The sequence below is a fragment of the Truncatella angustata genome, assembly GCF_020726525.1.
Source record: "Truncatella angustata strain MPI-SDFR-AT-0073 chromosome Unknown BKA67scaffold_2, whole genome shotgun sequence".
In the NCBI taxonomy this organism is placed as follows: Eukaryota; Fungi; Ascomycota; class Sordariomycetes; order Amphisphaeriales; family Sporocadaceae; genus Truncatella; species Truncatella angustata.
The window spans coordinates 4,439,323-4,461,581 of NW_025763382.1; the positions used below are offsets into that span (position 1 = coordinate 4,439,323).

The following is a 22,259-nucleotide window of genomic DNA, read 5'->3' on the forward strand; positions in this document are numbered from 1 at the left end:
TTTAGACCCAGTTTAGGTAGACGTACATGGACCTAAATTTCCAGCTTCCGAGCTTCTACTTCCTCAATAAGAATATTTCTCTGAAAGGATGATTCTTGTTATTTTATCCTTACCGTTTCTCTCATTACTCACAATATTTCTTCCTAGCCCTCTACAGAAATGATCTTTGTTGTTATGAAATGACCAATAATAGCAATGTAGTCATACAACATGGGGCGACACGAAAATCTTAAAAACTCATCAATGCTACAAGGAGTTTTTGTTAGTACTATTTGCCATCATACTATCTGAGTAGAATTGGGGGCTTGGCGTTCATTCTTTTTCTTTTGCTAATCCGTATTGTTCTGTAAGAATTTTCGGCAATCTTAACTCACGATCTATGCTATACACGATAGTGTGTATGTGAAACTGAAAGACCTAACCTATATATTCTGAGTCATAGATAGTCTCTTGGCAATTATTCCCCGAATTCATTCCTTACACTTGTGACATAACAGATGAAGCTTGGCAGCCGAATGCGCAATCATAGTGCCGAATTAACATATGTGGAATGTCACATAACTATTCACCCGGCTATGGAAATGGGTCATGTCTAGCAAAGCCCTGTGAGATACTAAATGATGACATTGAAGCGCGGGATCACGCCAGAGACAACCAGCTATAACTACCCCACTTGCGTATGGCATCATAACCCTGCAGTGTCACCATGCATCCGGGATAGGATAGCAACAGTAGCTCCACAGGTGCAACATTTCGGTTTATATCTGGACTGAAAGCTGCCAGGAAGTTTGGAATGACACGACTTCACGGATAACAAAATAAAGCTAACAACAGATTAGAATGTCACAAAATGAAGTTAACAGCCAGAGTTCCCAGGCCAATGGGCATGGTGAGGGGACCGATGAGGGCATCCTCGGAAATGGCAAGAAACAAATATTCCTAAATGCGTTTGACATGTCTACTGTGGGACATTTGTCACCAGGACAATGGAAAGTAAGTTCTACCATCTGCAAAACCTGACTCTTGCTAACATATCATAGAACCCTGCTGACAAGTCAGCGACCAAACGGAAGCTTGAGTATTGGGTGGAGCTCGCGAAGCTCCTTGAAAAGGGTGGCTTCAACGCTCTTTTCTTAGCAGATACATATGGCGGCTACGACACATATGAGCAGAGCCTCGATAACTGCATCAGACGAGCCGCGCAATGGCCGATGACAGACCCTACAATTGTATGTCCAAGTCTGTCTATAATGAAATCATACTGATTTTCGCATAGCCTATCACCGCCATGGCGGCTGTGACCAAGAATCTGGGCTTCGCCATTACGGCGTCAACATCCTTCGAGCCCCCATTTCTGTTGGCAAAGCGGTTCTCCACTTTGGACCACTTCACAGGAGGACGGTTCGGTTGGAATATCGTCACGTCATGGAAAAAGGCAGCTTTCAAAGCAATTGGTCTTGACAACCCTATCGAGCATGATGAACGATATCGCCAAGCAGACGAGTATCTCCGCGTCTTGTACAAGTAAGCTTCTGGGACGTGTGTGACGAGGCACTGGAAAGCTGACCAAGGCAGGCTCTGGGAAGGTTCCTGGGCAGATGATGCAATCTCTCCAGATGTCGACAACGATAGCTATGCTGACCCAGATAAAATTCGGACCATCCGTCATCATGGAAAATACTACAACCTTGACTCCCGACACATCGTGGACCCGTCGCCTCAAAGAACCCCTTTCCTGTTCCAGGCGGGGACATCAGCAGCAGGATCTGAGTTTGCCGCGAACCACGCGGAAGGTATATTTGTGTCTTCCCACTCGCCAAAGGTGTTGAAGCCGAAGATTGATAAGATCAGAGAGCTGGCTGCAAGCAAAGGGCGCGACCCACGTTCAATCAAATTCTTCGGCACCTATACGCCTATCGTAGGGCGCACCGATGAGGAAGCCCAAGCAAAGTATGAAGAGCTCAAGAAATATGCCTCGACAGTCGGGGGGCTCGTGCTTGTGAGCGGATGGACTGGCATTGATCTTTCGAAGATCCCCATCGATCAAGAAGTCACAGCTGCGGACTCATTGGAAGCACACAAGGTTCGCAGCCTTCTAGATTCCTTCACCACAACTAGTGAGCACATCCCAAAGTGGACGCCGAGAGTCATCGCGGAGAAGGCGGCAATTGGAGGGTTGGGGCCAGTCGGTATCGGTAGCCCCCAGACAGTGGCAGACGACATGGTGCGCTGGATTCAGGAGGCCGATCTAGACGGCTTCAACATCGGCCATGTCACCACTCCCGGGACTTTCGAAGACGTGGTCGAGTTGTTGATTCCGGAGTTGAGGCGTCGTGGCATTTACCCTGAGGCGAAAGATGATGGCGAAGGGCTCACAGCAAGAGAGAGGATCTACGGACAAGGGCAGAGCGGGCTGCGAGACGACCATCCCGGCTCGACTTACAAGTATGACAGGTACAAGGAAGAACCCCCATACCAGCCCAACATTGAGGGGGCGGTAGTTGGGGGAGAGGAGGTTGCCGAAAGCGCTGGACCAGCCGCCTCCTGATTCGGACGAATTTGTTCGCAAACAAGAACATGCAATCTCGTACTATGGAATTCATGATGACGTGCTTTCAGTGTTGCTGCTGTGGATCAAATCGACGCGCTTGGCTTCAGACGCATTGCCTGTCATTTTAGAACGGGTTGCACGGCTCCCACAGTATAAGGAATTCATGAATGGTTCAAAGCCAAATTCGATCTTCAAGGAGTTTGGACTGGAAGCAGCCTAGAAGATTGATGGTCAATTTTGTGCTGTATCCTTCTCCTTGCTAACAATCTACTGCCAAATACTGCATGCCATTTGTCGCGGTTGTTATGATGCGCTAGCCGAATCGTTAGCATCCGGCACTGCTGTCACCTACTTCAAAACTTTGTGACAAACAAGTGGTTCTTTAAAGCATGACAAGATCGCGCTTCGCCGATATCCATGAGACCTCTCTCGTGATACCAAACTCAATCTATCTCCCAAGAATCGAGGCGCCGATCCAATGGACGACGCAACCCCGCATCGGCATGGCGTGCGCCATTGCTCGTGTTGCGTGATCCGCGGCCACTATACAATCCGACGTAGCCCAATAGCTGCCAAATGCCGCTCCGTGATTGCGTGATATCTTGAAAACCGATGACACTTTGTGACGGACTTTAAGATACTCGTGGTGATTCCGGAGACTCTTTTTTTCCAGAACACACGCAAACCGCTTATTCACAATGTCTGAGGTCAACGGGGCCGAAAAGCCCAAGAAGAGCCTTGTGCTCAATGCATTCGTTGAGATGTGTAAGTGTGTCTTGCCTGACTACGACCTTCTAGCTGTTGACACGGAAGTGCAGGTAGTGGCCACCAGTCGCCTGGGCTTTGGAGACATCCCGATGATCAATCCTGGCGCTTCAACGAGATATCGCATTGGGTAGAGCTAGCGAAGCTCCTGGAGGAAGCTAAGTTTCACGGCATCTTCATCGCAGATGTCCTTGGTTCGTTGTTCTCTGGAGATCGATATCAGTACGTGAGTTGATGCATAAAACAGGCGGCTACGATGTGTACAGTTCCTCCCTCGACCCAGCCAAGATTTCAGGGGCTCAATGGCCTGTCAACGAACCCCTGGCGATTGTCTCCGCCATGGCTGCAGTGACGAAAAGCATTGGGTTTGGTGTAACTGTCTCTACAACTTACGAAGAGCCATATCATCTCGCAAGACGGTTGTCCACCCTCGATCATCTGAGTGGTGGACGTCTTGGATGGAATGTAAGTTTCGAGCTGCCACGCCAAAGCCTGATGGAATGACTGACCTTGTTCTAGATTGTGACTAGTTATCTTGACTCGGCTGCGAGGAATATGGGCCGCACAGAACAACCACAAGTGAGATCGCCGAAATGACCAAGATGACCAGGTTACTGACATTATGGTTAGCATGACGACCGTTATGCCCAGGCAGAAGAGTACATCAAGGTCATGTATAAGTTGTTTGAATCGTCATGGAGAGACGACGCAGTGAAACTGGACCGCAAGTCCGGCGTCTATACGCAACCAGACCTGGTACGCCAGATCAACCACGAGGGCAAGTTTTTCAAGGTCCCCGGGCCACACATTGTGCAGCCAAGCCCTCAGAGAACGCCACTACTTCTCCAAGCCGGCACCTCACGAGCTGGTAAACTCTTTGCAGCTCAGCATGCCGAGGCGATATTCGTTTCAGCCCATGCACCACAGGTCTGCGCCAAGAGCATTGCCGAGGTTCGCGAACTGGCGAAGTCGCAATTCGGACGCGACCCATCGAACCTCAAGGTCCTGGCCCTGGTAACACCCATTCTTGGCAAGACTACGGAGGAGGCTCAAGCCAAGCTGAAAGACTTCCGGCAGTACGCTTCACATGAAGGTGCGCTCGCTCTGTTCGGTGGCTGGACCGGGATCGATCTTAGCAAGTATGGCGACGAAGAGGAGCTACGACAAGTCGAGAGCAATGCCGTCAAGTCCACAGTCGAAGGTTATGCACGTTTCTCCCCCGGCACTTCGAAATGGACAAAGCACACGATCGCTGAGCACGTCAGCATTGGTGGCAACGGGCCCATCTTCGTGGGTACAGCCGAGGAGGTTGCTGATGGGCTAGAGATTTGGATCAAGGAGGCGGACGTAGACGGCTTCAACTTTGTGAGTCGCGCATTGTCCTTGAGATTGTGAAACGGAACTACGGCTAACACGCTGCACTAGGCATACGCGCTCTTCCCTCAATCATTCAAAGACATCATCGAGCTTCTGCTTCCTGAACTTCGCAAGAGAGGTCTGTTCTGGGATGATTACGCCGTGAAGAACGGCACATACAGAGAAAACTTCTACCAGAAGCATGGCCAGAGTGGACCGTTGGACGAGCACATTGCATCGTCATATCGGTGGAGAGCCGGCGTATCAGCAGATCAGCATCCCATACCTGAATGATTGTTGTTGGAGTTCAAAATAGTTCGAAGACTACCCAGTTCGAAATCAAGAAATATTTCTAGTAAATAGTAAATCGAAAGATGGCATGTCATCAGAGTGGCTAGATTGCGCAATAAAGAAGAAACGGGTACCATTTGTACGGCATTAGCTGATCTGATCCAGATCAAGTGGCGCATACAAAAGTTCACGGAGCATACAATTAAGTCTTAGTACTTTTCCACCAACAGTGTGATGCAAAAACCTCAAAAATTACTAGATTAGGCGCGTGCGTAGGGGAAACGCCCAGAGTATAATATGGGATGAGATGGGTCATCGCAATGAAATCAGTGAGCCACCTTGCTATGATAATAGGAATCAATTCTACTCTGCCCGTGGTAGCAAGGAACGACGGGGCGAAAACATGCAGCATGAGTGTTCTGCGCGATTTACGAGTTATAGGAGATATTGTGTAGTTCCTTGGTGAGCGGCATCGTTGTCACCTACCCCCCTGAATAGCCTAATTAGCGTGCTCGTTCCCGTGCAAACTGTACTCATCCTGGTTGGACATCACCAAGGGGCCTCCAGACATATGCGGGAGGCGCTGCAGAAGGAGTGGAGTCGAAGCGATATATGATGGCCACGAATATTTAAAGATGATGATCCCGCATTTTGTAGCTGGTTTTCAACTTTGATTGTAATAATTATTGTTTATCGACTGAATCCTTAACCAGAGCAGGCACACACACACACACACACATGACATTCGTTGACTGCCAGGTTTCATGTTTCGGGCATCATGGTTGCCACCGGCTATCAAGCAACGATCCGTCCACTCTCACCTTTTGTCTGAATGGCCAAGACGAGTGGACCACCGCCCGGTCCACTCGCATCTAGACTCAAGGTAACTTGTTCTCGATCGGCAACAACCCTGACCGTCTCGCCCAAGTTCCTGAGATCTGTCTCACAGTGACCGCTTTCCCCTTCCACAGGCGTCACCCCTTCACTACCCGATGTCGTTGAGTCACCAGGTCCGTTTGGCCTTACTTCTCGAATATCTACATTCGGAAAGGCCAGGTATCCTTCCCGTTGCGGGATAAGAAGAAGTGGGATGTCGGCTTCTGTTTCCGGGGAGCTGCTAAGGTCCTTCTCTGATTGTGAGGGAGCTAGAATCACAAAATGTCCCTTCCTCCGCCCACCAATCAGCCATGCGTCACCTGGAGAGGTAACGTCGTAGGAGAACTCCATGTCAGACATATCCTTGAGGGGGGTTACGGTGTCCCATATGCGAGTCCACTTGAGACGTAGAGTTGCTGGGACAAGTTGATTGGTGGTCAACGGCAGTGGGGTGTCTGCATGCTCGGATGAAGTTGGAGGCGCTAGATATGGGGGCGGCTGAAGACGAATGTCCGCAGTATGCACAACGTCGATACTGGGAATCTCAACCGGAATAAGGATTGATTTGACTTCATCGTCTGAAGTGGACATTTGTTGCAAGACCAACGTCTTGTGCTCAGCCAACCACGCTCGGAGGAATGTGCGCAAAGTGGCAGATAGGTCTTGCCCATCTGGACCTTTGCCTAACCCCATCAGCTGGGAATTCCAGTCGATTGCAGAAAGAAAGTCTGTGGAGACAGCTCCGAGCAAGGCGGTTCTCTCTAGGTCGAATGCACGAAGGTCATGCTCGACATGAGGCAGAATCGTAGAGGCCAACAGCCTGGAGTATGTCTGCAGAGGTGTACCTTTCAACGCCCCCTCAATCGACTTTTGTACTGTTATAGCAATATCTTCTTGAACAATGGTATAGTCTAGTTTGAGATAAAGGGTCTTGTTGATCTTCTTGGTGACCTTGACGCCCCTTTTGCGTAAAATTTTGTAGAGCAAGGTTGCAGGCTGCCGAGGAAAGATAACTGTAGGATCGCTGGGAGCCAGGCCATATTTCGACTCAAAAATGTCAGAACTGATCAACTCGCTTCTTAAAAGACGCAGCGGACTCTGATTAGCTGTGGAGACGGTAAAACGGGATAGCAATGCCTTGTGCTTGAACACATCTTGTACGTTGACACCGAGGGCCAATGAGACAGGAATACTAGGGGTTGTGGAGAACTGGAACGATCCCTGACTCGTCTTGTAGGCGACTTCGATTCTTACGGAAATAGTTGAAACCTCATTCTCGACAGTGTAAGGGAAGCGGATCTTGATCTTCGTTCTGGGTTTAATCCAATCAAAGCTGAACAGGCCTGCTTCGGGCGCTTTCGAAAAGTCGGGGCTCTCTGCGGATGAGTTGATGACCTTGGCCTCAGATGTGAGGAGTCGCAGACCACCGGTGGCGCCTTTGACTTTAATCTCAGCATTGGTAAGCTCATTCCAACCAGAATTGAGTTCAACATCTACACTGTTGTTCTTGTCGAGCTGAACATGATTTGACGCCAAGAGCCGGACATCGAGGGCATCCGCTCGATGGTAAATGGTGAGACGAGAGGATTTTAGACATTCACTTGATTTGATGGCAGGCTGGTTGATGTTCCGCTCAAGGTGAAGACATATGTTGCTGGCAATGAGCTCAATCCTGTCGAACTCGTAGTTGCCAGGTATCGTCACCTGCAGATTGTTAGAATACACGACGCTTTTAGTTTGGAGATGGCCAACTCACACTACTATCAAGCTTGAGCTTATTCCATCCAGACTTGATAGTTACTGGCTCGGGGAGCTCAAGCCAGACCTCTCTCTGCGCGCCAGCAATCTGTCCCACCATACGTGCCTTGGCCTTCTCGACTCTCAAATCATCGACAAGAAGACTACTCAGTTTCAGGGTAGCCGAGAAACTGTCTCTACCGTCGTGATAGTCAACCGTTTCGTCAACCTCGACAGTCGAGAAAAAGTTGGACAGCGGCACTCTGACTTCATTGGAGTTTGTCCTCGTTTCGGATAGTAGGTCGTCCAAGAACCCCTTGATAGCATCATTGTCGGGATATTTGGCAGATTCTTGCTTGCCAATGCGAAAGGACCGCTGCTGCTTCTGCCGATCTCGTTCCGCAGCCGAAGCCTTTGACAGTAACTTCAGCATTACCTTGACGAAATCGTCCTTTCTGGAAAGCTGTTTTAGACATCTTGAATACATGACAAGCATGGATAGTTCCAGTAGACTCCACCCACTCTCGCCAAAGAAGGGTGTTGTCCTCCAGAAGAATGACGACGCAGTACCATAGTCTTTTAAGTGATACTTGAGTACTGCGAGATCTGCCATACAACCTTGCACGGAGTATGTGTGATTTGCTACGGTATAGTGGCGTAAGGCTTTATCCGTTAACGTCTCGTACAGCCGATAGAAGTCTTCGCTACTGCTCAAGGAAGCTCTGAGAAGTTTATTCTCGAGGCCAGAGACTGAGATGACAGCTTTCTGATGCTCCCCAGGTTCTTCGTTTGCAGGAGCAGGGTCATCATCGAGACTGATTTCGACCAAATCAATCATGGATGTCTCACCTATAACAGGAACACCAGCCCACCCATCGCTCCATTCCCTCTTCTTACCAGCCTCCTCAAGGATGTTTCGAGATAGTGTGTAAAGCTCAGCTCTCCTAGCGGCCAGCTCCTCCAAGCCGACCTTGAGGAAAACGTTGTTTTTCGCAGCCTGATGTTCAGAGAGGGCGGAATTTTGTCCTGGTCCCGGGAAGACATTCGGGCTTGCCGGTGGGCGGATATTAGTGGGGCCCGTGCTGACACGCAGCGACGAGTTCCTAGCGGGATGCATCATGGTCTTGGGTTCGGGGATGTTCGCTTTTTGTTCATGGCCATCGGATGGAGCTAACGCTGTAGGTGGAATCGGGAGCGCTTTGGTGGAAGTTTGTGCGAGGACTTGCTGCGCTATAGAGAAGGCGAACGAGGCGACCAGATTGTCAACGATCTCAACAAGCGCTGGAGTAAGTGATGCAGGTCTCGCATCGGTCAGGCCACTCCTTTGGGCCAGGGCTAGCTGCACGTCATTCCGCATGACTTGCGAAACGGAAGGGATGAATTCGAGTGTGCGCCTACAGATCTCTGCCAACATGGAGAGGTCCTCTTGCTCGTTTTCCGTGTGCTTTGGTGGCGGCGCTCTGGGTGCCACACCATGTATTATTGACTCTTGCTGCTCCTTCAACTTGGCCAGTAGCTCTTCCCGAGTAGACCATACATTGCCAAGGCGCTGCAGAAGGGCGATTTGCCTCGCAAATATGTAACATCTGAAGTCGAATACGGAAACCTTGTTTTCCAAAATCAAGTCTCGGTACGGCTTCTTTGTTGCACTGATCGGTATCTCGTCAAATGCGACCTTGGCTGCTCGTGGGGCGGATCCGGATGAAGCCTGCATGTTGACAACCTCATCCTCGGCGTCTTCGCCGCTCGCCTCTGTGATGGCCTTTTCTGCAGCCTCTTTCAGTTCCTCGGTAAAGGCCAAGAGCGCATTGGTAGATGCCCCGGATTCGCCGACAGTTTGCTCCTTGATGACCATGTCTAAACCCACGCTCAATTCGTCATAACCAACAAGGGCGTCCTCGACTAGGCCTACGCTTTCGAAGCCTCTGGCGAGGCCTTCTTTGAGTATGAAGAAAGTACAGAAGTTCCACCCGGGTAAGCTGCGCTGGTTGTCCTTCTCCTTGATGTCGTCTTCGTACTGGCTGACCCTCATGTCGAAACTGCTCAAGATGAGACTGCGCATTTTGGAGATGAGGTCGTCCCACACGGCCTCGATTTCGTCGGCCGTCTCCTTGTAGCTGCTGGGGACAATGTTCGTGATGCGCGGCAGAATGTCATATGGCACGTCATTAACGCCAATTCGTATCTGCGCGATGCGGTCGGTGGCCCCCTTGCTGCTCGAATTGAAGTCTGCTCGCAGCTTCTCCAGCAGGGTGGTTGAGCCGGGCCGCCATCTTGACGTGGATGTTGGAGCGGCGGCCTCGGACTTTCCGGTGACCCTCGACTGGGCGGCGGCGGCGGTATTTGGCACGACGACATGGAGAATCAGCCACTCGAAGGCATCATGGTTCTCGGCCGTGCTCTTCTTGGTGCTGGTCGACGGAGCCTGTGCCTTGATCCAGTCCCGTATCTCTTGTCGCACAGTCGACTTGTATGAGTCACTATCATCACAGCGAACCAGCAGGACTTTCAGATACGGCGTCGTCCTCAAGCCAGGGATCTGGTGCCTCCGCGCCGGGGTGCTGCTGCGGTGGTCGGCGGGCTGCTGGGCATTCGCGGGCTCTGCGGAGGTGGCGCCGATCTGTGTTTGAAAGCCATTGTTGCCGCCAGGGTGTGCAGGCGCGGGACTATCGGTTCGTTGGGAGTTTGGGAAGAAAGGGTCGGGAGAGAATATGGGCTTGGGGTCGACAGATCCCTCGGGGGAGAGCTCGATGTGTAAGGTGTCTATAGATCGAAGGGGTCCGGCATGGGACTGCCAGTGCAGATTGCGCAAGGGCAGCCTGGGTATCAAGCCCGGCGCGAGAAGCTTGTATACTCCATGAGGGTCGAAATACTCGACTGGGGCGGGTGGTCAGCGTGGGGGAGGCAAGGCGCGATGGCAGGGCACATGATGGACGTGGAGGACGTGGCCAGAGCCAAGGGCAGGCGGGAGCATCGACATACCAGTTACCTTTGAGGTAGAAAAGGGCTGTTCCATGATGAACAGGTTTCAAGGTATTATCATGACTTCATGACTGAATACCCCTGGAGCAGGTTCTTGTGGCAGAGCGGTGCAACTCGTGCCGGATTGGAAGCGCCTGGTCGAGTTCAGTTGCTGCGGTGTACCGAAAGCTCACCATGAAGCTTTTCTCGAAACGCGCAGGCGCATGCGCTCGCGCTCTTTGTGCGGTGCAGTAGCTACAGGACGGATCCGTAGGTATCAACGTGACTTATTATTACTTTGCATGATTGGGGGAAGCTTGTACGGCGTACAGAGTACAGCGTACAGCGTACAGAGTACAGAGCCCGGATTACAGCGGGCAAGCGGTGACAAGTGGCAGCTCGACTACCAGCATGTAGGTCGCCTGGCCTAAGGTTAGGTTAGTAAGGTATAGTTATTGCAAAACTCCGTTCGCGTCATCAAATCTGCAACTGCACGTGATTCGTGGTTCCCGAAAAGAGACGACCTGGAAATCTACCTTGTGCTCACTTCCTCTGCTTTTAATTGGCAGATACTGCGCATCCCACGATGACAACTTGCTTCGAGCTACTTGCCGTTCAGCACGGGCGGACGTTGTGTTCCGCCCTATTGGAATACACCCCTCCCCCTGAAGCCAGCTGTGAGGTGAGTGATGCGGAATGTCGTTAGGCTTTATTACATGCAGATCGAGGGTAGCGTTGGGCTTTAGTCCAACCTAGCAGCCTGGCAGGCAGGGCAGGCCTAAGGTTAGTTAGTTGTTACTGCAGCTCCAGGGTAGCGTTAGCCTGATGGCGGGGTTCCTGGCAGAACTCCAAAGATTTTTGGGAAAAAAGTTGCCCCTCCATGATCGCCCATCACCACGACTGTTACAACAATCAAAGTAACTTGTCAGACTGTTTACGTTCAGATTGCGCCGCAACATTCTCCTCGCTCACTGCAGTAGGCCATCCATACACCCAGTGAGAGAAAATCCCGCGCCCTCCTCGTCTGCCAGCTTCTGCCACCCGCTCCATCGCCATGTCTTCCCTACAAGCAATCCGCTACCAGCGCGGCGAGCTTCTCGTCCTCGACCAACTGCGCCTACCTCACGAGCACCACTACGACGCTGTTTCTACCTCGGAAGAAGCTTTCGACAGCATTCGGTCCATGCGCGTACGTGGCGCCCCAGCCATCGCCATAGTAGCAGCCCTTGGTCACGCCGTCGAACTGCACAACGGCGCGCTCGCCTCTTCTGCCACTCCCCAAGACACCATCTCCTACATCGACTCGAGGCTGGACTATCTATACGAATCGAGGCCCACGGCCGTCGATCTGGGCAACGCAGTCACCGCACTGAAGAAGGTCATTCGGCAGGCCCCCGCAGACCACTCCAAGATCGTGCAGGCATACATCGACGCCGCCGAGGAAATCTTCCGCAAGGACACCGAGACCAACAAGTCCATCGGCTCCCACGGCGCCGAGTGGCTCCTCGAGAACGCCCCCGTAGCCACCCTAGAGGGCGCGGTCTCGGTTCTTACACATTGCAACACCGGCTCCCTGGCGACATCGGGCCACGGCACCGCTCTGGGCATAATCCGATCATTAAACGAGAAGGGCAAACTGAAGCACGCTTTTTGCACCGAGACGAGACCATACAACCAAGGAAGTCGCCTAACGGCATTCGAGTTGGTCTTCGAAAAGATCCCCTCTACCCTTATCACAGACTCCATGGCCGGTGCTCTATTCGCGACGCGAAAGCAAAAGGACCACATCGCTGCCGTGATAGTGGGCGCCGACCGTGTTGTTCGCAACGGTGACACAGCCAACAAGGTTGGCACGTATGCCCTTTCCGTGCTGGCCCGCCATCACGGCATCAAATTCATTGTTGCGGCCCCGACCACATCAATCGATCTGGAGACTGAGAGTGGTGCCGACATCAAGATCGAGGAGCGTAAGCGCGAAGAGCTGACCCAGATCACCGGTGCCGTAGTTGGCAAGGACGGCAGTGTCGATGCCAGCCGGACAGAAAGAGTCGCCATTGCCGATCAACGGATCGGCGTATGGAATCCAGCCTTCGACGTCACACCTTGCGATCTGATCGATGCCGTTGTCACCGAAAAGGGCGTTGTGACAAAGGGCTCGGATGGCAAATTCGATTTCAGAAATATCATGCCTGAGAGATGGCAAGACGTGGTGGGGGAACAGGCTTCAGATCTAGACTGCATGGATACAACACCTGAGAAATGGTGAGCCGGCCGCTATCGGCCAAGCGGCACCTAGAAAAGTTGTGAAATCAAAATAGCCAATACAGTCGAATCCATCTGCAGAACTCCAGATGCGTGATCTACCTACAGTAGTCAAGAGCGAAAGCATTCTACACAACCAACCCCCGACAGCTAGATCGGTTACCATTGCTATGTTCGTTTGCTGTGAGTTTCTAGATCAATTTGCATCAGAATGACGGCATTCTGCTCAGGACAATATAGTTTGACTTGCTTATCCAAGTACCATTGGCGCTTGGATTCCTCCATACTGACGCCTGAGAATACTGAAGCCTCGGCATCTTCGGTAGAGCGGGGCCTTCTATGACAGCCACTATGCCAAGATTAGCAAAGCACGAGCTATATAGTCTTAACACTATTGTAGTCCTATAATAATCGACCCTAACTTAAAACTCGGGCTTCGGGGGCTGCTAGCCAGGATCCATGAAAACGAGAAACTACATAGACATCAGGATCTCCTTTCATAGTTCAAAGAACTGATGGAAATCAAAGCCGCCCTTCTTGTTTTCACTGCGTCGATTTCCGAACCTCGACATGCTGTAGCACTTCCAATCCCAGGAAAGCCCAACCGCATTTCGAGCCACCGTTCGTTGGCCACCATGGCAGAAGGGCCAACGATGATCTTTGGGCAAAAGATGCTTTTCGCTAAAGCTGCCCTGAAAACCAGTAAGATACACTGCGACCACAACCCTGCCGTAAGCTCAGGCCGATAACATGTCTTAACAGTAACTGTTATACTCGTCTCTATTGTGACTGGGCCATTTCGTGGCCAGAAAGGCGCATCGACGCTATGGAGACATGTGCTGTATCGCGCGCTGCGCGTTCATCGAGACCCGAGCACGACGTGAGTTGTTGTCTCAGTACGCGATCGGCATCTAATCAGTCTTTCAGTGTGGGTCAGATACCTTTGGCGTCTACGGTCGACCAGTACGAAGCATATATGAAGAGAAAATCCATGGACCCTGATGTTGTGGAGTTTTCCAATGGAGCTAAAGTATGCTGGTTTGGCAGCTGGGCGGACGAGACTGTTGTACTATGGTTACATGGTAAGGCTAGGAGACCTGCTCGTACTCTGCAAAATGCTTCTCACAATCTCATTCAGGCGGCGCCTATGTCAGCGCGGCTACTCCTGGCCACATGACGCTCGTTGGGAGTTTGATAGAAAAAGCGGCTTCCAATAAAGCCAAGCTAAGTTGTTGTTTCCTACAATACGGTACCTTTACCCAGTCGCAGTTCAACGCCGCACTGATCTGACAAGAACCATCAGACCTCGCGCCAGGTGCAGCGTACCCAACGCAGCTACTGCAAGCTGTCACTGCCCTGCAGTACTTGACTCAAGAAGCACAGATACCACTTTCTCGAGTTAGTGAACACACTGTTTTGTATGCTTTTGAGGTCTGCCTGAATCTAACCTTCCAACTCCAGATCGTCCTTGTCGGAGATTCCGCTGGAGGCAATCTGGCCCTTGGTCTAATGTCACACCTATCCCATCCCCACACCTCGTTACCGATCATCAATTCCCAAGATAACTTCAAAGGGCTCCTGCTGATCTCACCGTGGGTTTCTTTCGACCAATCGGCGGCTTGTATGGTGGAAAACGCCGACAAGGATTACCTCGGTAAGGCGAGGTTGAAGCTAGCCTCCGACAAGTTCATGGCGGGCGGAGAAGTAGATTACTATAACACACCTCTGGGAGCCGGCGCCGATTGGTGGAGAGGAATCCGGGCCCAGGACGTATGCATATTGGCAGGAGAAGACGAGCTCTTTCGCGATGACATCCAGTCTTTCGTCGCCAGACTTTCTGTATGAGCAATCCAGAATCCTACAGAACGATGAACTAATCCCAACACACAGGTTCATAATGGGTCGAAGACAGCCACGTTGATAGCAAGGGGCGAAGCGCATGATGCGCCCGTTCTCGATGCTAACCTAGGTATCTTCTCTGGACAACAGAAGAAGGCAATGGATCAGTGGGTACTAGCGCATGCTGTTTGAGTAATGTCAATTAGCTGTGTAGTATCAGAACCCCAGAGACGATCTAGAGTATGCCCCTATCCTACATGAGAGTCCACTGTTGATCGTCGTCATCTTGGCCATGGTGTTCACCGTCCGTCTGTAAGACTAGTTTTCAGCAGTTCCTCCAAGAACCCCGGTGGTAGTGATGCTTTGCCTTCAGATTTAACTGAGTCTATCTGCTGCGCAAGTTGACGATCATTTATAGTGCCTAGCCAGTGAGTTTTCTGCAATCGTACTTGTCACAAGCTACCATCTCCCGTCCTCCCACCGCCACTACGAAATATGATCACTTTGGCTGTGTTTTAAGGCCATATTAGTACAATTATTAGCCCTCCGCTTTCTGCATGATTACATGATCAGACTTCGTACATAGCAAGGTTTATTAAAACATCTCTTCTATGATATAAGTACGCAGGTGTCCTAGAGACTCTTGCGATCTTGCTTGATGAAGTCGGCTGCTCTTTCAGCCACAGCATATACTGTTGCCTGGATATTGCCCGAGGTCTCGAGAGGGAAGATACTGGCATCAACAATGCGGATGTTCGAAGTGCCATGCACGAGCAAGCGTGCATTGACTACGCCCCTCTCACCTTGTGGCCGCATGCCGCAGCTGCCAGACGGGTGGAAGGAAGAGATCGCAACCTCTCTGATGATATCCTTGGCGTTTTCTATCGTGTCAGCTACGATGTCTGGGTGTCGTACGCCGGTCAAGGCATCTGAGAACGGGCTGGTGTTGACAATGTTCTCTGTAAACTGAACACTGTTTGCAAGAAGTTCAATGTCGAGAGGGTGCGACATGAATGCAGGATCATAAGCTGGCTTGGTATCGACGTCGGAGGATGTTATATGAACATTTCCTCGGCTGAATGGATGGCTCAGAAGTGCCATGGCTGCGATACAACGGTGGTCATAGGTAGGGACAACTCCAGATGCATTAGCGGTGGCCAGCGTGGCCGGGAAGAGATGGTACTGGACTTGGTTGTAGTTCTGCTTTTCCATGAGTGACCGAAGGACTTGAATCTCCTTGCTGATATGAGTCGTGCTCAGGTGCTTGTCGAGTAATTGCTTGATTTCGGTAGGCTGTACCCGTCCCTTTCCGTTCATGAAAGGAGTATAGGCGGAGGCAAGTTGAGCCTGAGCGAGCCAGCCTGTACGATTCGTCGCGTAAAGCTTCATAGCATTTTCAAGGAATGTTGCATTCTTCAACAGATCGGTATTCGGGATGTCATCCTTGATTTCGAAAAGTTGCGCAACTATGGCATGGTCCTGTAGGTGTTCACCAACATTAGGGTTGTCTATGACAACCGGTATTTGATACTTCTCAAGCAGTTTCCGACTGCCGATGCCAGAGAGCTCCAAGATCTGAGGAGACTGGAGTGCGCCAGCAGCCAAGATAACCTCAGCTTTTGCGCCTGCCACATGCGTCTCGTTGATATCGTTCTTCATCAAAATTCCAGTCGCAACGACGCCCTTGCTCGTCTTCTTCGTCAGAATCTTCTGCACAACCGTGTTGGTAAGAACTACAAGGTTTTTTCGTGCTCTTTGCTCAAACCCATAATGAGAAGTTGCCGAGTACGATCGCGTCTTCGTTATGGGGTCGACAGACTGCATGTTCTGAAACCCGCCAATCGCATTCCCCGTTCTCGGATCGCCCGACATATTGAGGCCAAGTATATCAAAGGTTTCCACCCACGCGCCATTGAGTGTCTTGGTGTAGCCATCGCCCCATCCGATCTGTAAGGGGCCAGTGTTTTCGATACTTGGATCGTACCATTCGTCTACATGAGTGACTTCCTTTGCATTGGTGCTCGGTGGAGTGACAGTCGCCATTTTGTGGAAATAGGGTGCAAGTTCGTCAAACGACCAGCCCGAATTGCCAAGTGATCCCCAAGCATCGATGTTTTCCTGAGATGGGTACATAATCACCATTAGATTGATGGCCGACGAACCACCCAACTGTTTACCTCGAGGCTGACCAATAACGCGACCCAGCAAGTTTGGCTGGCAACAGTTAACACAGCTGGAAACACGGCTTTGGCGTGGAATTTAATACCTGTGGTACAGATCTGAAAGACCAGTCATAGTCGGGTTTACTAACGGTGGACGTTCCCAAGCCAGGCGTGAGAACCAGCGGGTCTGAACTCTTGTCTGCGCCAGCCTCCACGACTAAAACACTGACTTTGGGATCTTCAGTGAGACGAGATGCAACAGTCAGGCCTGCGGTTCCACCACCTATGATGATGTAATCTTCCATACCAATCAGATCTAAGTAGGCAGTGGGACATCATATACTTGACTTACCAAATGATAAGGATTCATCTGATGTAAAGCCTGCACGCACATCGGGCAGGCTAGCACAAGCAAAAAGTAGGACGGCGAGCAACATCATCGTGATGCGGCTTATGCAGAAGGCAATGTAACAAGCGTTGACTACGGATCATAACATTTGAAGATGCATCTCTTTATGTATTCTATGAAAGCCTCCGCTTGTAGTGCCCCTATGCGTTCCCAGATGTAAGCAGATCTGGACCTCTCTAGAAGTATATGCATAGCATGCAAAGCAACAAGGCTTGAGTTGGCGAGAACAAGAATTAACCCCGTCCAATCGGGCTTGCTTTTCTCAATAATTGCATGCCCACTGCTACCAACTTTTCCGGCAAAGACACCCAAATCTAGCATAGCACTGCAGTTATTATGCAAGATGTGTGCTTGGCGTAATCCCTTGTCATGTTTGTGGTCGCTTAGACGGTATCTGACGGTTTTGAGACTTTACCGAGCCTTTGTGCAGCGTTTGTACCCCTAGCCGGCGAAGATCCTGCAGTAAGGTAACGAATTAGACATCTGAAGGGAAAATGATGTGGAAAATTTGGACAATCTAATCCCAGTCCTAATTACCGTTTCTAACGTTGGCGTTCCATAGCGTACTTTTTCCTTTACCTCAACCTTCACTGTTTTCGTCATTCCTTTTCCAATTCTTTTCTCTCTCTCTTCCTTTCACTATGTCTCACTGAATGGAGTAGACAAGCAGCCGTTGACTGGTCTAAATAATCGGTAGGACTTCTAAGCCATGGGTATTGGCAACTTTTGTCTATCATAGCTCTCTTCAATGTATGTAAGCTCTTTCTTTTGGTCTGCTATAGAAATACCGGTAAAGCCCTGCACCCTACAATGAAGCTTCCAATAGCCATTAAGTAGCCTAGATCATCAAAACGGGCAGGTCCAAAATACTTGAGAAGTCATTCTTCTGAGCCATATGTATCAATGAAATGTCCTCAACCAGTAAACATCAGGCAAACATTGAGATACGTTTGAACAAACTATCAATAAGTATTGACAAGCCTTGTCCCTGAACCATACCCTTGCTTGGCTGTTGTAACTTACTTCCTGCTCAATTCTCGATCAAATCAATAGACGCAAAGGGCTAAAGTCAGAGATGTTGCCCCAATCGTATCACGACTTTGATTTCCGAGAAGAGCTCACCAAACCTATTCCCTCACTTAAGTAGGTGTTGGCGAACCTCGAATGCCAGTAACTAACTAGGACACAAGTACTCAAGCATAACTTAAATGTCCACTAGATGACGAACACGACTTTATAGCCGAATTGAGTCATGTTCATCGCCATATGCCTATATCTTAAGTCATGGGGGGTCGGGGGCGAAAGTTATTAGGGGCTTCTAGAGTACATAATATTATATGCATTAATTCCGTAAGATCCTTAAAATAACATTTACATAATATATATGTTGACCCATGGCCGTTTGCTAACATTACCTCTGATCTCTACAACACTGACGTTCATTTCCATAATCAACCAAGTTCCGGTTTCTTATATTTGAGATGATCTATTGTCATGGGCTTTACCTGCACAATTTAATAGCCCCGACGGTCGAAAAGATTCTTCTCATCTCGTTGAGTGCAAGGAAACCTTCTTTCTTGCCGGGTTATTCTCTCCATTATCTGCAATAGGATACTTGTGCTTTGAATTCACTAAAATAGCAACATTTATTCCACTCCCTGTGAACCCGCTGGTACGAGGAATTTTCGCGTGTATCTGCATCGTCGCCTTACGAATAGTTATCGTTGTCGGACTTCGTAGATACTCCAGGCTTATTTGCACGGCTGGGCTAGGTTGGGATGATATATCCATTCTCCCTTCTGTGTTAAGCCTATGCATATACTCCTGCAGACACGTAGTCTAGTTAATGCTTATATCATGTCATCATTTAGCTCTCTATTGTGATGCGGAGTGTTACAGAAGTTGGATGCTCGCTTCAGACAGCAATTGTGGATGCGGGAATTCAGACTTGGCTGCTTCGACAGCAGCTTGCTTGACGCAAAACTGTACGATGCAAGATTTCTAGTTTGATACATACGAGGACACTAAGTCATATGATCTGGGCATTTAAGTATTGCATATATAGATATATATACATTTATATAGTATATTTATCAAGCATCGACATATCATTAATATAGTCCCTCAAATTCGAGACACAACTCTCTCAATCAGAGCAGGTGATGCTCACGATTACGTCGGCGGCCGTTTTCCTGCGGTCTCTATCCATAATCCATGATAGATCCAATCACAGGGAAGATGTACTGTTCGTGTCAGCCGTCTTGAGCACTTTCAAAGCGTGCTGTGTCAATTTTTCTTGGATCTAAGTTCTAGTATAGATTCTTACTATTATACCGGTTAGGTGCCCTTTTCGGAGTTAGGCGCTAAAGCTCATTGTCGGCTGAACACTTACTAATTGAACAGTGACATTTCTAGTATTTGGTCAACACCTTTGGTCTTTATAAGGTGGTGCTCTGTCGAAAGTTCAGCAATCGTTGTACGTGGCAGAAGTGGTCTACGTCATAGTTCTTTGCCTCGTCAAGTTGTTATTTATCTTGTTCTATATACGGGTCTTCTCAGGTGGAACACTTCGAGATACATCATATCCCGCGCTTAGCTTTATGTTAGCGCCTTCGCTCACCTTCACGTTCCTGACTGTCTTTTCTTGCCCTCTCTGTGGAGCTTTACTGGAATAAAGACATCAAGGGAGGCATGCACCTTGACGTATTCGCCTTGGCGTACGCAACCTTGGGCTTGCCGTCGCTCAGGAGGACTTCCTGAAATTAGATGAGCTTTGAGACTCTCACGAGTCAAAATTTCAAATCAAATTCGGGAGGGAATTTGCCGTCGGATTAATGATAATTCTCGGATCATCTGGCTTGATCGTCAGCGTTCTTCTAGTCAAAGCTTTCACTGCCTGCAGCCAATATATTGATCCTACCTAGGATTACGTACCCAACGTCAATTTGGACGACCGTGGATTTGGCAACTGGAGTTCTTTGCCGGTGTCTGCCGGTCACACGTTCCTTGCTATCTTGCTGTTTCCCTCAAGTTTTGTTGTTTGCGTCTAAGTGATCAGGAAGCACTACTAGGCTGAGAAACCCTTGAAAAGAGTCAAGAGAGGATTTGACTGAGATACATTCGAAGCGGCACTGGTCATCAAAAGGACACCATAAAGAAGTCGGTAGCCTTTCACAGAGATCAAACCCGCTTCCCAATAAGTTTGCTACCTTCATATCTGTAATATCAATATTCTTCGGACTATATCCAGGCTACCCCTAACCTTTCAGGATGGGTCACATAACCCGAAGGGCTTAATTCGCTGGTGGCCACAGGGATCATCGCGCCGTTTTGAGGTTGACTGTAAGCGACGCAAGGTGGATGAGAACATGAAGAAAAAGAAGAAATGGTTGCTCCAGATAGTTTGCCGGCGTATGGATTAAGCACTGGAAATGAATAAAGCCACTCCTGGAATGACATGGCTTCGACTTGGGAAACGCTGGTCTTGTCGACGAAGCTGCAACGGCGGTTTAAACTAACTCCCGCATGTTACTTCTTTTCCGTTGCCTCATTGCCCACTTTAATTCCGCTACTCTAACCCCAGCGGCAATTAGCGCCGCGGCTAGGCCGGTCGCGTAGTAGAAGAGGAAAAAGCTATGAGTACCTGCCTTAGAAACCACCAAAAAGCAGATACCTCAGTCAACTGAGGTGCATCAGGAATTGAGCCCGATGCGGGGGTCGAACCCGCAGCCTTGAGATTAAGAGTCTCACGCTCTACCGATTGAGCTAACCAGGCGGGTTGAGCGCTTAATGCGCTGATGTGATGAGTTGGCGTTAAGCTATCTCATGTAGACCATTACGATGGAGACGAGTAACTAGAGTATTGTCAAGATGGTGGAGTCTGGTAAGAATTTTCGGTCCAAAAGTTTGTCTTGACGACTCAAGGTTAAAGTGGTCGGAGACGACCATGCTTCGAAAACTTGACTCGTACTAAGTGGTAGGGCCGAGTAAGGTATGCTTGTATAGCACGAACTTCATCACTGTAGCATGCCGGGGAAACTATAGCCTAGCACTGGCTCGTTGCCCCATCTTGCTTAACCGAAGAGAAGGCCATAGGAGAACTCATCAATGAAGGCCTTGCCAGTTGTCAAGCCCACAGCACGTGTGCGAACAACCTTGTCGTTTGTGATGGATTCTGTGGTGACATTCAAATCAAGAGTAGCGCCATCAGGGAGCTGAAAGGTGGACGTAACCTCTGCAATTTCCGTAAGGCCTTTGGCCGGCGGCTACGTTGAGTTTCTCCCAGTTAAAGTCGTGTGACGACTGAAGGGTCGTCACAGCTAATAGTAAGGATTTCTCCACCCTTGGCGATATAGCAGCTATGACATTCATCGTCGTCGTGGTCAAGCGGGTCGCACCGTATAAATGAGCAAGGGCTTGTCCCTGTGCTTGGGGTTCTTTAGGATGGTCTTGTCATCCCAGTTCTTGTCGTGGTATCCGATACCCCTAAAATCGGACAGGGGTGCCATTAATGGACAAGTCGACGACAATATCAGCATCAGGAATTGCATTGGTCCAAAAGAAGCGTGGCAGATGCACCTGCGTGATGTCGGGCATATTCGGATCGCAAGGATAATGAGCAAATACTTGCTAGTTAAACAGTATAGCACTGATTTTGCAGTAAAAAGATGCCTGGGAGACTTACGGAGTTGAGCGTGATTATGGGCATGACACCGAGTTCAGAAGAGTCTAATGTCACGCTGTATTGCACGTTATCAGCTTCGCACCTTGAATCCTGGAAGCCAACGCCAGTGCCGTTCCACCAGGCCGAGATACTGTCTGGTCCATTGCTGATGGTAGCACCACTCGGGGACAAAATCTGGTGAAAGTATCAAGTATCACTAACAAATACACCAGATATCTCTCTAGCCACTATTCTGCAGTATCATCGGTGCTGTCTTTGGTACCGTTCAACGATGAAAGCCCACGTGCCTGAAGCCCTGTAGTCATCGCATCAAAGATAGTAGTGCCGTCAATCTTGGTAAAGCTAAGGTGGAATGCGGCCAAAGCG

At 49.7% G+C, this 22,259-nt stretch overlaps 7 protein-coding genes and 1 non-coding gene across 8 annotated transcripts; 4 read left to right on the forward strand and 4 right to left on the reverse strand.

The window, feature by feature from the left end:
- Nucleotides 1-840: 840 nt before the first annotated feature.
- On the forward strand, nucleotides 841-2,548 carry BKA67DRAFT_532758 (nitrilotriacetate monooxygenase component A; the record flags this gene model as incomplete). The annotated part of the gene is made up of 4 exons (XM_046099579.1): nucleotides 841-993; nucleotides 1,041-1,229; nucleotides 1,277-1,524; nucleotides 1,576-2,548. 4 exons carry the CDS (start codon nucleotides 841-843, stop codon nucleotides 2,546-2,548), a joined length of 1,563 nt encoding a protein of 520 aa, XP_045961791.1.
- A 701-nt stretch (nucleotides 2,549-3,249) lies between these two features.
- Nucleotides 3,250-4,966, forward strand: BKA67DRAFT_590986 (luciferase-like domain-containing protein; the record flags this gene model as incomplete). Its single annotated transcript, XM_046104654.1, has 6 exons — nucleotides 3,250-3,316; nucleotides 3,370-3,510; nucleotides 3,564-3,781; nucleotides 3,836-3,895; nucleotides 3,947-4,681; nucleotides 4,742-4,966. The coding sequence occupies 6 exons, from the start codon at nucleotides 3,250-3,252 to the stop codon at nucleotides 4,964-4,966; spliced, it is 1,446 nt and encodes a 481-aa protein (XP_045961792.1).
- Nucleotides 4,967-5,400: 434 nt separating this feature from the next.
- Nucleotides 5,401-10,592, reverse strand: BKA67DRAFT_601015 (cis-golgi transport protein particle complex subunit; the record flags this gene model as incomplete). The annotated part of the gene is made up of 3 exons (XM_046105326.1): nucleotides 5,401-7,543; nucleotides 7,596-10,453; nucleotides 10,559-10,592. The coding sequence occupies 3 exons, from the start codon at nucleotides 10,590-10,592 to the stop codon at nucleotides 5,759-5,761; spliced, it is 4,677 nt and encodes a 1,558-aa protein (XP_045961793.1). The 3' UTR covers nucleotides 5,401-5,758.
- Nucleotides 10,593-11,591: 999 nt separating this feature from the next.
- BKA67DRAFT_655817 (uncharacterized protein) lies at nucleotides 11,592-12,803 on the forward strand (the record flags this gene model as incomplete). The annotated part of the gene is made up of 1 exon (XM_046106831.1): nucleotides 11,592-12,803. One exon carries the CDS (start codon nucleotides 11,592-11,594, stop codon nucleotides 12,801-12,803), a length of 1,212 nt encoding a protein of 403 aa, XP_045961794.1.
- A 379-nt stretch (nucleotides 12,804-13,182) lies between these two features.
- On the forward strand, nucleotides 13,183-15,094 carry BKA67DRAFT_555634 (Alpha/Beta hydrolase protein). The gene is made up of 7 exons (XM_046102105.1): nucleotides 13,183-13,501; nucleotides 13,562-13,679; nucleotides 13,727-13,881; nucleotides 13,938-14,048; nucleotides 14,103-14,197; nucleotides 14,261-14,638; nucleotides 14,690-15,094. Exons 1-7 carry the CDS (start codon nucleotides 13,315-13,317, stop codon nucleotides 14,828-14,830), a joined length of 1,185 nt encoding a protein of 394 aa, XP_045961795.1. The 5' UTR covers nucleotides 13,183-13,314; the 3' UTR covers nucleotides 14,831-15,094.
- Nucleotides 15,095-15,271: 177 nt separating this feature from the next.
- On the reverse strand, nucleotides 15,272-17,240 carry BKA67DRAFT_688851 (uncharacterized protein; the record flags this gene model as incomplete). The annotated part of the gene is made up of 3 exons (XM_046109082.1): nucleotides 15,272-16,852; nucleotides 16,905-17,098; nucleotides 17,153-17,240. The coding sequence occupies 3 exons, from the start codon at nucleotides 17,238-17,240 to the stop codon at nucleotides 15,272-15,274; spliced, it is 1,863 nt and encodes a 620-aa protein (XP_045961796.1).
- A 3,671-nt stretch (nucleotides 17,241-20,911) lies between these two features.
- BKA67DRAFT_t57 lies at nucleotides 20,912-20,984 on the reverse strand. Its single transcript has one exon. It is a non-coding gene; the product is annotated as a tRNA-Lys (tRNA).
- A 298-nt stretch (nucleotides 20,985-21,282) lies between these two features.
- BKA67DRAFT_532764 (uncharacterized protein) lies at nucleotides 21,283-21,917 on the reverse strand (the record flags this gene model as incomplete). Its single annotated transcript, XM_046099580.1, has 3 exons — nucleotides 21,283-21,474; nucleotides 21,707-21,838; nucleotides 21,894-21,917. The coding sequence occupies 3 exons, from the start codon at nucleotides 21,915-21,917 to the stop codon at nucleotides 21,283-21,285; spliced, it is 348 nt and encodes a 115-aa protein (XP_045961797.1).
- Nucleotides 21,918-22,259: the final 342 nt, after the last annotated feature.

Bases quoted from the DNA above. Each gene is read 5' to 3' on its own strand.
- BKA67DRAFT_555634 (XM_046102105.1), top strand. From the start codon at position 13,315: ATGGAAATCAAAGCCGCCCTTCTTGTTTTCACTGCGTCGATTTCCGAA. The intron at 14,049-14,102 runs GTACCTTTACCC...AAGAACCATCAG, and splicing joins TTGTTGTTTCCTACAATACG to ACCTCGCGCCAGGTGCAGCG. The intron at 14,198-14,260 runs GTTAGTGAACAC...TTCCAACTCCAG, and splicing joins CACAGATACCACTTTCTCGA to ATCGTCCTTGTCGGAGATTC.